This window comes from Hoplias malabaricus, chromosome 3 (assembly GCF_029633855.1).
Source record: "Hoplias malabaricus isolate fHopMal1 chromosome 3, fHopMal1.hap1, whole genome shotgun sequence".
NCBI classification, from domain to species: Eukaryota; Metazoa; Chordata; class Actinopteri; order Characiformes; family Erythrinidae; genus Hoplias; species Hoplias malabaricus.
The window spans coordinates 59,893,267-59,907,135 of NC_089802.1; the positions used below are offsets into that span (position 1 = coordinate 59,893,267).

General features: G+C 40.1%; 1 protein-coding gene across 7 annotated transcripts in view; it reads right to left on the reverse strand.

Moving 5' to 3' along the window:
- Nucleotides 1–991: 991 nt before the first annotated feature.
- The window catches only part of lpp (LIM domain containing preferred translocation partner in lipoma), a 269,809-nt gene continuing 256,931 nt past the window's right edge, over nucleotides 992–13,869 (reverse strand). For all 7 annotated transcript variants that reach the window (XM_066663357.1, XM_066663351.1, XM_066663353.1 and 4 more), the window contains 3 exons: nucleotides 5,885–6,063; nucleotides 4,726–4,846; nucleotides 992–4,070 (listed from right to left, as the gene is read on the reverse strand). In XM_066663357.1, coding sequence (XP_066519454.1) covers nucleotides 3,942–4,070; nucleotides 4,726–4,846; nucleotides 5,885–6,063 — 429 coding nt within the window. In that variant the 3' untranslated portion in view covers nucleotides 992–3,941. The remainder of the gene's footprint in view (nucleotides 4,071–4,725; nucleotides 4,847–5,884; nucleotides 6,064–13,869) is intronic.

The following is a 13,869-nucleotide window of genomic DNA, read 5'->3' on the forward strand; positions in this document are numbered from 1 at the left end:
GAACAAAGAAACCATTTTCTCCAGGTGTTTGTTTCCTCTGGTAGAGCAGGGGTTTGGGTGATTTCCCTAAAGGAATTCATTCTCCTTTATTTTCCCACTTTGAACTCATGGGCCGCTTCACGGCTGTGATTTCAGGCTGCCGAACGCTAAAAACAAACAGGTCTATGAATGTTATGGTGTTTCTCTGCTCTTCATTTCTCTCAATCAATTATTAACATGGAATGTTTCGGCTCTGTCCTTTGGGATCGCTTTGCTCAGCTCTACTTTTCGGATTGCTGCTCCAATTTAGTAATCTGGAGAGAATAATAAAATGGCCGGTGACTTACTGCCGGCTCCTAGAGCGCTAGGAAAGATGACAAATTGAAAGGATTAAATCAAGGGGCTCGGAAGGCGCCAGTAAAAGGTCCTTTCTGGGGGCTCTTAAATTATTTTAAGGACTCCATCAGGCTGATTCCAGCAGCGTGCCTGAGCCTCTAGATAAAGAGAAGGGGAAAAATATCAGAGAAGGGAAACACTGTCAGACGACAAAAATATGATGTTTCCAGAGGAGTCAGTAAGTGAGGGCTATTCTCTGGAGAACGTCAGAGGAAATGAAGGTGAACTTGTGTGATTGGTAAAATATAATTTTTAATAGACATCCCTGTGACCCGTGGGGCAGCTGAGTGGGCTCTGAATGACTCGCTGAGAACATGTTCAGCATTCAGCCAGGACCCATTAAGACTGTGGAGCGTGAGATGGTGAGATGAAGAGAGGGTTCGGTTACCTGGGCAACCTGCCAACCTGTAAGGAGAAGGAATAGACAGAGATAGGATTTGACAGAGGGTCTTTTTAAGCGGTCTGACCTCTGTTCCCTGGACCCTGCGCAGCGCGGCTTTTGAGCAAGAGATCTAAATGCCTTAATAGTGCAGCAAGGTTCTTTTAATGTGTGTGGAATTTAAGAAATGAATGTTGACCAACAACACATGACCAACCAAGGTGACAGGCTGAAGCAAAAAAGAGTTTTATTAAAGATACAGAAAATAATACAGTGTAAGGGGACGAATATTTGCAAATTAAAAGTTGACAAAACACCTGCATCAGCAAAGCAAGGACGAAGCATAATAATGCAAAAAATTTGAGGAATGGCTATGATAATAAATTTAATTTAAACTGCCTGTTATATTGCTTATATATGTTTATATCGCTTCACTGAGACAAGGCAAGACATCAAACTTCTCCTTGAACAGCTCTGGACACTTTCTTGTACAGTCTTGCAGTACATCACCCACTCATTATTCACAGAGTCTCGCTGACTCTTCATTAAGGCCAAAGCCACATTATTGACTCTGGTAGAAACTGAATGAACAGATGCAGGAGAAGGTTTAAGACACAGGTAACGTTAGTGAAAAAATAAACATGATTCAGCTCGAGCAAATGTACGGGGCTTTCTAGGAATAACTGATACAGCACCCAGATTGAGATCAGCAGTTTAGTAGCACATTTCACTCACAACATTTGGGTACAGGCTTTAGAGCAGGAGCAGGGTTTCCCAAAAAATATATAAAGTAATAATTTTAAAATAGAATTAGAGTTTAGCAAAACAGTCTCAGGTATAAACTGCTGTGTCTCCTCTCATTCCTAAAGCAAACTGGACTTTTCAGACGAATACTGAAGGCCACAATTAAATGTAACAAAGAGTAAAAGAACACATATACCATCAGCACTGACAGAGTTAGAACTTTACTCTTTAAAAGCAAAACAAAACGAAAAAAATAATATTTGTTTATCTCCCTGTCTTTTCAGTTCTAATTGTTGCAATTTCCCACCCGCTGACTAACAGCAACCCCCACCCACCCCCAAAATTTCTTCAGCACAATACAAATATTTCCTGCAGGGTACAAAAAAGGTAAAAGTCTGCATATCATTCTATGTAAAGTGTCAATGCAATATTAACAAAAAATTGCATATTGTTATTATTCTTTTACAAGCCTATGAAATAAATCCTAATCACTATGTGCTGGTATAATACTTTCTTGATTAACACTACATCATTTCATAATTGGAGGCCATCTGAAATAACCATTATAATAACGCGCATTGTGGACAACACAAAAGCAATTCATGCTTTTATCATTTATATTTAAGAAATTCTGGTTAGAATCTCTTTAAGACTTTTTTCTGTTATGAATGATTGTCACACCATAACGTCAACGCTGATCACATTTCAGCGTTTCTCACTCTAAGGAATGTAGCAACAACATACCATCACAGGCTTCAGAGAAAGGAGAGCTGTTTGTGGCGTACAGATCAGCAGTGTCCACACTCTGAACTGAGGCATACTGCATGCCTCTGGTTCATGATACACATATAAATACAATAGCTGTGCTACTAACAGAAAAAGCAATATAATGAATATAAAAAAAAAAAAAAAAAGTGAAGCAGCCGTAAACTGCAGCATACTCAGGCTTTGGTTATACACGTCTGAGTCGGACAGAGAGCTACTGCTGGTCATTCACAGTCCTGTTTCATACAATACACCTCTCTATGAACTGCAAATGCATAAAACACTATACACACAAGAATGTAAACACAGCTGTTTGGGGACTTGTTTCATCTCCTGGAATGTGCGTGGATTGTATTGTTTAATATGCAGTATGTCTATCAGTATATATATATATATATATATATATATATATATATATATATATATATATAAATATAAAAGGTTGTATTACATAGGACTTCATATTTTAAATTGCTACTCGTCCACTTTGTCTTCCCTGAACACGCCTTGAGAATGTTTGCATTTATGCAGTTCGGTACACTTCTTGTTTTGGTTTACTTGCAGCTTAAGCTGGAGCTTTAAACCCATGTATGCTCTTTTTTTTTATACGGTGTTTGCATATTTCTTAACCTGATTAACAATCCTGACAAGCACTTTTGCATATAACATAAGGCAATGGGTGGAAACAAGATAGAGCTTCATGCTAAAATATCACTTGTGTGTGTGCAATCACATTTTGTGTGAATATATCTGTGCACATACATATATATGCTTGGCTCTGTCACAAAATATATCACATGAATTATGCTGCAAATCTTATTGCATAATATCAATAATACAATCAAGGCCATTATTTTGATTGTCGAAAATCCGGCTTAATAAACAACAAACGAATTATGTTCCCTTTTTAGAATGTTTTTGAAACTAGCTCCTTAATGGACAATAGCATGGGCACCTGTTAACAAGGACTACAAACACAATTGAAAAGGCCATCCCTACTAAACGTTTAGACATCTGTGGCTGGAATAACTCTGTGACATTTTAAAATCATTACCCCACCACAGGCAAACCTGTGAAAAGTACATTAAGTATTATTTTTCCACTCGAATATCACCAGGAGACAGTGTAAGTCTTTGCTGTGTAACATTTCCTTCCAACTAACATTGTGTAAACAAATATCTATGTATTTGTTAATGTTAATGAGATTATTTTTATTAATTTCTTGAACTAATGCTTAGTTGCATAAACATAGTTGAATTTGATCCTGAAGCCTCAATGCACTGTTACATGGTAAAATGTTCGATTTCTGAGCATACATATATATAGATAAAATTTCTCAAAGCAAAATACACTTAGACAAACAGTAAATTATTAAAATTCATAATTATGCACTGCATGTGTGTGTGTGTGTGTGTGTGTGTGTGTGTGAATGTCCTGAAATTTAACATTATAGTTTTCTTTTTTTCTGACTGATTTCTGAGTACATATTGTTGTTCCCAAAGAAAATGGCTTGTTCGTGTGTTTGCTGGCAAACTACATGACAGGTGTTGTAGTATAAACGTGTACTATCACTGTATTGAATGATAGGTGTCTGGTGGAGGTATACGTACGTGTGACACATGCGTGTGTGTGTGTGTGTGTGAGTGAACGTGCGTTTTTATTTATGTGCATAAGGCACTCAGAGGTCAGTGGTGGCCTTGGCGGTCAGGGCCTGGATGCGGCTGGTGTTGCAATTCTTGCAGAGAATATGACCATCCAATGGGTAGCAACCCTGATTATCCCCCTCAGAGAGGAGGCAGTCACAATCCTGCAAAACACACACATGCACTTAAAATCCTTGCTCTCACTACATAAAGGCTACACAATACATTTTTTGTTAAATGTTACTGTGATACTGGCCTTTGATTTTCGGATTTTCTTGAGCAAACAAGCAGCGACCCAATCACTATGTTTACTCTATAGAAGTCTCTGCCTTTTAGAAAGTCACTGACTGACAACCGCTGCGTTAAAAAGCCCAAGTGCAGTCGACTGTGTGCAAGTGAAGGACTACGGCCCATTGAGGCATGTCATAGGTCTTACAAAGATTACAGAAGCCTTTCTTAATAACACTGTCTGCAACACAGAAGTATATTTACTTGAGCTTGGGGTGTGTCTGATTTCAGCTGGAAATTCTCACCTTGCAATTAAAACCATTTTTCACCTTTTCAGGTATGGATATTTTTTTTAAATCAATATATTAATAGTAGTAGTATCAGTAGTGGACTAAGATATACCACCCAACATGTAACACAGTTTTTTGATACCCGCTCTAACTTAGATAAACAGTAGGCACTCTGTTTTTACGTTATTGTGCTACAAGCTTTATAATGAACGGAGTAAAATGTTAACATCTTAAATATTAGCATAATATGGCAGTACTTTTATACAAACACCTGTAGATACACATGCATTTGTGAACATACCTCACAGCGATAACATTGCACGTGAAAGTCCCTGTCCAGGGCCACAATGCGTACGGTCTCCTCCTGACCAGGAGCAGGCATTATGGGCTGTTCACACACAGAGCATCGAGGAGCAAACTTCCTATAGAGGGAAGCATACAAAGGATTGGATTACCAGCTTTGAGAAATGGCAGCACTTATAGTGAATGTCCTATAATTATAGTCATATTACACCGAGGACCACCGATTCAAATGCGCTCTGGTCAACAGCTGACATTTTGCTACGTTTTGTCCTTTTTTCTGCAGAGCTGCTGTAAATCTGAAGTCAAATGACCTTACTTCCAACAAACCTCTGTGGCCTGATACTCCAATTATAATTTAAGCCACAGAGTTGAATGCCGTTTTTGTTAGTGGGGAATGCACAAAAGGAACAGAGATGTGAGCAGAGAAATAAAGGGGGGGATGTGAAGACAAAGCCAGGCTTTTTGGTCCAGGCAGGTGATAGAACTTCTTCACTGGGCTGTTCCAATAAATGTTTCAAACTGGGAAGTGGAGCATACAGTGGCTCAGAGAGCCCACAACAGAGACAGTGAAAATGGCCTGTTCCTCGACACAAAGACATTTCTGTTCAAGCCACATTCACACATCTAACGGCTTCCATCTGAAACTTTTCAGTTCCTCAACAAATACCTTTTTCCCATGTAGAAATGGTGTTTCTGCATTTTTAGGCCTTGGTATTCTCTTTTAAGGGACTCTGGCCTGGTAACTTTATAGAGTGTAGGAATGCAGTAATCTAAACTACATTCACAGACACATTCTGCTTTCTACCTTCTTACTACAATACGAAGCGGTTTGAAATACTGGTAAAACCAACCTCAGTGGTGTGCTGACGTTTTTTCCAAAAACTGATATGATGCTGACATCATTCTGCCTCTCTTATTACATTGCATTTTACAGACATATTGATTTAAAATTGCTTAAAATATATATATAAAAATACAGAAAAATTTAAGGAAATATTTTCCCCAGGTGTAAAGTTAACGTTTGCTGATTTTGCCATGACAGCAATGGCATGTTATTTTTCCTTCCCCTATAAGTTAACACAAACAAACTATGGTTACAAATGTAAATGATATGCAGATTTTCTAATGGATGTGGGAGTGCGTAATAGACAACTTACTTGTGGAAGTCCTCAATGCAATGGATGTGATTGGATGCGTCCACAGTGAAGGGAATGCCATCCAGGCTCTTGTGGCACACCACACAGGTGAAGCAGTGAGGGTGGTAAGCTTTCCCTGTGGCACGCAGGATACGCTCCATGATGGGTTTACTGCAGATATTGCAGGTCTCCAATGTATTCTAGAGTAAGAAACACATAAAAACATCGTCACTCAAATCAAACTCACTTTAACACTTCACAAAAACACAAAGTAGCATTACAGGAAACCAACTGAAAATGGACAAAAAAAAGCATAATGCTGTTGCTAAGATACACTTTTTGTCTCCGAAATTAAGTTCCTTTTTCTAATCAGAGAATTCAGCTATTGTGAGATGTGCCCGCTGGTTTGCAACTATTCACAAGCCGGAATAATCTCTGTAATAAAGAACGAGAAAGGACGGGATGTTCTGGAGCAGCTGTACAGGAGCCAGGGGCTCATCATGGCTAATGCAATGTGTCAAAAGAGGGGTATAAACTGGCCCCTTACTGGATTGTGGAGCATTAGAATTGTGTTCTTTGGAGTGACGTTTGTCCCATTAATATAATTAATTTTTAATATCTTAACAGAACTGTGCGATAAGTAATTGTTAACAAATTTCAAATAAGCTATTATTACTTTATGACTTGTCACGGTTATCATGGTAAATTACTTTTTCAAGAGCAGAAAAGGGGTTACTTCAGTACATGTAGGAAAACACATACGTCATTATGCATTAAAAATGTCTTTAACGGTTGTTATATTTTTGCCATATTGCCCACATGATTTACTCAACATAGTAATAGAGAAAGTCAGTGGCCTGTGTGTCCAGCTGGACAGCTTAGATGAAGCTTGACATGCCAGTGGAATGTTCAGAAATCCTCAGTTGCTCCCCTAAATATCCATGGAAATACTTGCAGTGGAAGCATGACCTTTTCCATGCAGCTGTTCCAAACCTGTGGCTGAGGCTGTGGACCCCGGGCTCAAACACTTGAGTTTGAATGGAACAGTTATGCAACAGCAGAACCAAAATCTCTACAGGCCATAAGACCCTCATTTTCCAAACATGCATATACACACACACACACAAAAAAAATGTGTTGGTGTTTGTGCTGAGTAGGAGAGACAACAAGGAATATTGAAGTGGCAAGACGAGAGAGAGAAAAGAGGATGATCAAAAACAGAGCAATAGAAAACAGAAAGAAGAAATGCAAAGGAAAAAGAAACAGAGACAATAGAATTGAGAAGAAAATTAGGAAGAAATAAAGGGAGAAAGAAACAGGACGAAGACATAGAAGGAAAGAGAAAATGTACAAGGTAAAAAATAAATAAATAAATAGAAAGCACATTATAACATTCTCACACAGTTTGGAGTACACTCCTAGTTAAAGGACTGTCTATAAAATCAGCTGTAATATTTACAGCAGTAGAGTAGTCCTGAAGTTCAGCTGCAACAACTCTTTTCTCTGTAAGAATAGAGGCCACTAGTTCTAGGCAGTTTTAATGAATATCACAGTCTTATCACTCTCCCTCAAATGCCTCAGAGTCTCAGATATGGGGTATATCTTTAAAATGGAGGCATGAAAGGCAGCCAGTGTGATTAGCTGCTCCCTCAGTCGTAAACAAAGTAATCTTTCACTTGCTCCCTCCTGCTTGAGGCAGGACAGTAAATATGTCGACTTTCTGATGACTGTGGCCTTTTCCTGAGCCGCGGACACTGGGCAGCCGGCCCATTGACGACTTCTCCCCCTCGTCCCTCTGCTTAATGTCCACCCGCAGCCCTGGATTTGTTATTGCCATATTTAATAGATAACAATCTTCTTTTTCCCTTCTGACCGCTCACGCAATTACAGCAGACGATGGCGAAATTATCTATGAGTTATCAATTACAGACGCCTCGCTCTCTGAAAGATGTGTGTGTGTGTTGCGCAGACATTTCCTGGATTTCTCCTGTCTAGGTTCAGTGGCCTCGGCATGTCTCTGTTGGCGCAGAATGAAGGTGGCAGCTGTTCTCTCTGGCACCATCCTTCTCTCTGTTTCTAATCAGTAGGCAGTGTGAATGTGTGTGTGTGTGTGTGTGGTATTGCTGTGCTTAATCATACAGCTGATCTGTGTTCTGCCATGAGCCTTGGTCTGCCAGTTAGGACTGCACTTATGCACATGCTCAGATGCCACCTTCCGTTACCATGGATATACTGTTTGTAACATCCTGACAGATCAACCAGAACATTATGACCACCTCTATGTTCCTCCACTTACTGTCCATTCTCTGAGCCCCACTAACCACACAGGAGCGCTTTGTAGTCCTACAATTACAGACTGGAGTCAATCAGTATCTGTACATTCTTTGTTTGCTGATTTTCACCCTGTTCTTCACCCTGTGTGGTATAATTTGGGTAGTGGCTCATTCTCAGCGCTGCAGTGACGTGGTGGTACTGTGTCAGTGTGTGTTGCGCTGGTACAAGTGGTTTAGACAGAGCAGTGCTGCTGGAGTTTTAAAGCAGGTAGGTGTAAAGTCAGAGACAGTAGCTCATTTGTTGCTGCATGGTTTGTGTTGGTCGTTCTCTAGTCCTTCATCAGTGGTCATAGGACGCTCTTCACTTGATACTTTTGGTTGGGGGACTATTCTCAATCCAGCAGTGACACTGAGGAGTTTAAAAACTCCAGGAGCACTGATGACATTGTCTTTACTGGAATCATATTCATACCTTTGTGGTTTTCTTCTGTAGGTCCTAACCATAGACTAACAGATTGAAAGGAAAAGCAAATAAAGTATGCAGAGCAAAACTGGCCTACAGTGTGTAATTGTAGAAGTACAGAGTGCTCCTCTATGGGCAATGAGTGAAGAAAAAAGGAGGTATACATCTGAAAGTATTCTCACAGTGCTTTTAACAAGTGAATTCTGTAAAAGTGCACTTTAAGGTGCATTTACTGATGAAACAGACTGACAAACACCTTGTAAAGTCTTCATAAAAAACATTTAAACATTTAAAAGTTTGTGTCGAAACCCTAGCCGTACGTTTACAGACTCATTTACTGTGCCGCTTTCTCCTTTGTTTCTGTCATCTGAACCAACCAATCACAGCCTTTGTCCTGTAGGTCAGATAAATGTTGCCTTCCAGAAACAAGTATACAGAGGCCTTAAAGGGAATGTCTAAGATTGTGGTTTGGTTTGTGCTTTTCAAAGTTTGGAATTATCTCTGTTGTCTGAAAAAAAAATGGAGATGCCTCTGCCATGAGGAAGGAGAGGGAGGGAGGGGAGGGGAGAGAGAGAGAGAGAGAGAGAGAGAGAGAGAGAGAGAGAGAGAGAGAGAGAGAGAGAGAGAGAGAGAGAGAATGTACCAGACAGAGTTTTTTTTCCGAGCACACAGACAGACTGGAGAGCTAGCAAATGGGGAGAAAACATCTGAATTTTATGAAGTGGTTGTTTTTTTACCTTGTGAACTCAGCCTTTAAGGACAAGCCTAAAAGATGAAGACTAACCTGAGAAAGTTTTAAACATAACACACGTCTGCAGCTAATAAGGCTAATTGTTTTCTGATGATCTTACAATAATATCTATAATAACATATGTCCCTATTGTTACAAAATATTGCAGACAAACCACAACATTTCAGGTGAGATCAAATTCATTATTTTAATGTCCATATGTCTGCAAGGTAGAAGCTTTTTTAGTCAACAATATCGGACCTCACTAAAACATCTGAGTGCAAACAAATAGCCGTATTTTAATATTTACTTTACAGCCATTCCAAGAGTAGAGGCTGTAAAGAGGGGACCTCCTTATTAATGGCCTTGATTTCAGGTGAAACCTTGTGTTGTCTGCAGGCTTTCACGCATGGAGGGTATTCGTCTTATAGACTAATGTTACTAGAAAGAGTCCCTGGAGTCTCTTACTAGACACTGCTGTTAGTCACTTGGCTGAAGCAGGGCTGAAAGGTCAAGGGCTGACCTCGGTTCATCCAGACATTTTCCTGCTATCATTTAAACGGCTTCGTGCCGAAGTGCCGCAGGGATTTCTAAGAGAGAATAATAGCCAAGGGTTTTAACGTCACAGCTTCCCTAGAGAACAAGTTGTGTTTTATTTAAAAAGTAAATAAATAATAACAAAAAAAAAAAAAAAAAAAAAAGAAAGGCATGAGGTCTTCATTTCTATTTTTTCTTCTTCGAGCATAAAATAAATCAACATTCTTCTCCCACATCAACGCTTGTATACAAACAATGTCCATATCACAATCCTCGGCAAATCCTGGAAAAGGAATAAAGCTTTTAATGAGCTTTCTGCTCTGAGCCCTCGAGGTTTTGCCTCAACTCCTCAGTCACACTGAAGCAGGGGAAATAATAAAAAAAAAAGTGTTTTTATTTTATAATTTTTTTTATGTGCACATAAACTGAGTGTCTTCCTGGCAGCCTCAAGGCAAGTAGTCAACTCCTTAACCAGTTCACCTGGATAGTGTCCATCAGTCTGTGTCTGCGTGGCTTTAACCTGAGAAGTGAAGTTGAACATTAGCCTCCCTACCCTTACTGGAGCTTTCTGAGCATCTGTGTACTACACTCGCCGTCTAAACTCCCCAACACTTGACTCTAACTCAATCAACCATCTCATCTGAACGCATGCCATTTCTGAGCTCTGCCCGGCTCCTCTTTTCTGAAGAAGCATCTCGCCATGACGTCAAAGCAGTTTTGATTTACACGCTGCAGATTTACTGCCCGGCAATAACTTTCAAAGATGGTTTAGGAAAATCCCCATAAAATACTTCCAATGGAATTACTGGAGCAGATGCAGCAGATGGACCGCTGCTGCCACTAGAGGGCACTAGCCGTCTGTGCATCACCACACATGAACATCTCCTGGCTCTGAAATGTGATGTATTCAAGCACATGTATTTCGTCTTTTTTTTCTGCCTCATACATTTCTCTAAGTGTTTGCCCAGAAGGCTAAACAAACGTCTAGGCAGATGAGGTAAAATGAATTTAGGTCAGACAGCCTCTCGCTGAACTGAGGGCCGAGTAGAGTGTGTTGAAGTCAATTGTGGCCTCCTGTCTCCCGTGCTGCTTTTTCAATTTCCTGACAAGGTGCTCACTCTCCTGCGCTCTCTCTCTCTCTCTTTCTCTCTCTCAGCATGGCAGGCTCAGAAAAGAGTAGACTGTCTCCTGCTGAAGCTCTTCTCTCTGCTGCGGCCCAGCCCAGTAGGGAGTCGAGATGCTGTGCTCTGTTTTGACTGAGCTGTCTGTGTGGAGAGAGAGGGACACCAGGACAGAGAAACAGAGAAACCGAAACACAAGGCCAGGGAAGTCCGACACAAAGTGCAACACTCACTCCTGCTGACCATATTAAAGAAAGAGTTAGAAAACAAAGGTGAATTAAAAGGTTTTTTTTGGTGCAAATGTCTATAAAGCAGAAAAGTGTACAATTCAACTGAAGTGTTGTCAAAAATCAAACCAAAAAAGTTATGATGTTCTGATAAGGCCAGAAATCATATGAACTGATGCTGCAATTACTGTCATGAATGGTGAAAAAAGAACAAACGGGGAGCAATGTTTTGAATGTGCACATATGTGTAAGATAAAGCGGCATATCACTGATATTTATGGGAGGAAATTATTTCTTTCCCGCTCCACTGCCTGCACAAGCTGCCACAGGTCCGCACTTGATGTGTACTTAAGCAAAACACCCCCAACTTGCTGAATGTCTCCTTTGATAACAGGTTGCATTCATTTTGCATGATGCTCAGTTGACTGCATGGCATAGATTTGTTTTTGCAGGAAATATTTAAACATCTGCATGCTTTAAAATGGTTGTGTGACTACCCTGTTTGCCTTTAGACAATATCGGGGAAAACTAACTTCAATAAGAATTCTGAAAGAATGCCATCTGCCTTTCGGAAACAATGAAATAGCGTCTGAAGAGATTATTGTTCAAGCTGTTGGGGTTTGGTACATCTGCTTATAAAATAAAGTGTAATAACAGGAAAAGTGTCCGCTGAGAGCTTGGTGCATCTAAATGCGGACAGAAAGGTGAGAGGTCTCTGGGCTTCTGTGTAAAGCTTAAACTGTTACACAAGAACTTTGTTCACACCTGCTGTTTGCTGTTAAGGCAGCCATTAAAGCTTTCTGTCTCCTCCCTTAGTGGCGCCGCCTGCGGCTAAACGGAAGAGGGAGGCGTTCTCCTGACCAACTCTGAAACACTGGCTTGTGGACGCTGGCAAAAGTGGACAAATACAAGTGGTGGGATGGATGGAAGGAAGGAGATAGAGTGGGTGCTTTTCTCCCAGATTGGGCTGGCTTTGTGTGTGTGTGTGTGTGTGTTTGTAAAGTCCAAGGCAGACAAAGGTTGTGTGAAGAAAAGAAAGTAAGAAAATAAGAAATAATGGGGGTAGGGATTGGGGAGTGTTCAGAGAATAGGAGGACTGAAGTCCACTCTGGGGATCTAGCACAGATTGACCTTGAGAGTGTAAGAGCCAGTCTGGGGCTCTGGGAGTGTGATGGTGGTATCAGCAGAAGGGAGAGAGAGAGCCCCAGAGCCAAGCAGACCCCAGGTTTTTAGCTCACTCCAGTGGGCTTTGGAGGCACCCTGGGAAACCTGCTTAGTGCATGGACCAAGAGGTGCCTAGAGTCGGGTTCAGCTACAGGGGTCTAGAGAACTGACTGGAAAAACTATGGCAGGTGCTGTTTATATTCAGGGCTTGCCTTTTATCCCTTAACTCTTACAAGTTGCAGTTATTATTACTGCATTGGCAATAACACAGGCATTGTGTAATTCATCACTACATCAATTTTATACACTTAATTTTCATAAATAATATTATATTTGAATTGTATAGACATTTGAATTGTATAGACATCTGACCGTAATAATTCCCCAGTTCTATGGGTAAACCTAAAGCTTTAGCATAATTTATAGCAGTTATAAGTGATTAAAAAAATACTTTTTATAAAATTCCCGGTTTGTCTGCACATTGGAAAAAGCTCCACTGTTTGTACACAGCCCTGGCTCAGTAAATGGGGAAAAAGGGACTCGTGTCCCTTGTCTGAAATGTCTCAAGCTTTTTTCTGTGTCTCGCTGGCTGAGCCATGAAAAATGGCATCTGGAGGCATGTGGATAGTGGAGAGACCTCAGAACATTGAAAAGTATTAAAACCGTTGAGGATGATGCTCTATTATGCTCCATAATTTAGAATATGGACTTATATTTGGACTCAAATTGTGAGTCCGCTTATTGCATGAAAGTCAAGCCTGAAAACTGAAAGTGCTACAAAGCTACACAACTTGAGTTACAAATTAGTTTTTGTGGTAATTCAAACAGTGAATGAACACTTAAAGTACAACTTCAGCCACATACACACTGCAATCCTGTTTCATAATGAAACATACAGTTCCTCCTTAAAAGATGCTGAGATGTGAAGAGCAGCTCCCCAGATTCACCTACATTCTATACATTTAAGACATAACCTTCATAGTAATAATTGTTGTCCAGTTTCAATGTAGTTCTGTATCTATGCACTATAGTCTACCATTCACAGACTGTAATCTAGACTCTAATGGAACAGTTTCTATGTAAACACTTGGCGAGACACAGTATGGTGGAACTCATTCAACTGCACATCCTCTCTTGATCACTCCCACAACATCTGAACATGTAAAACAGGATCAGTCACGATGTCAAATCATAAGAGAATGTTTAACAATCTCAAGCGTAAATTCCATGTGCCATCATAGCTGATTACCCAACTACCTCATTTTACAGCATCACACATCTACTTAAAAATGATCCTGTTGAAAAATTATGCTGTGCCAATTCTGGGGAGGCCTATAAAGTGGTTGAAGAACACAGGCTATCTATTTTTCTGTCTCCTGATCTCTATTCAGTCACAGTTTCAATTTGAATGTAGTCTAGACTCTCAATAGATAATGAAAGCTGTTATATCTCTATGTAGTGTATGAACCTCTGTGTTACAGCACATAAAAC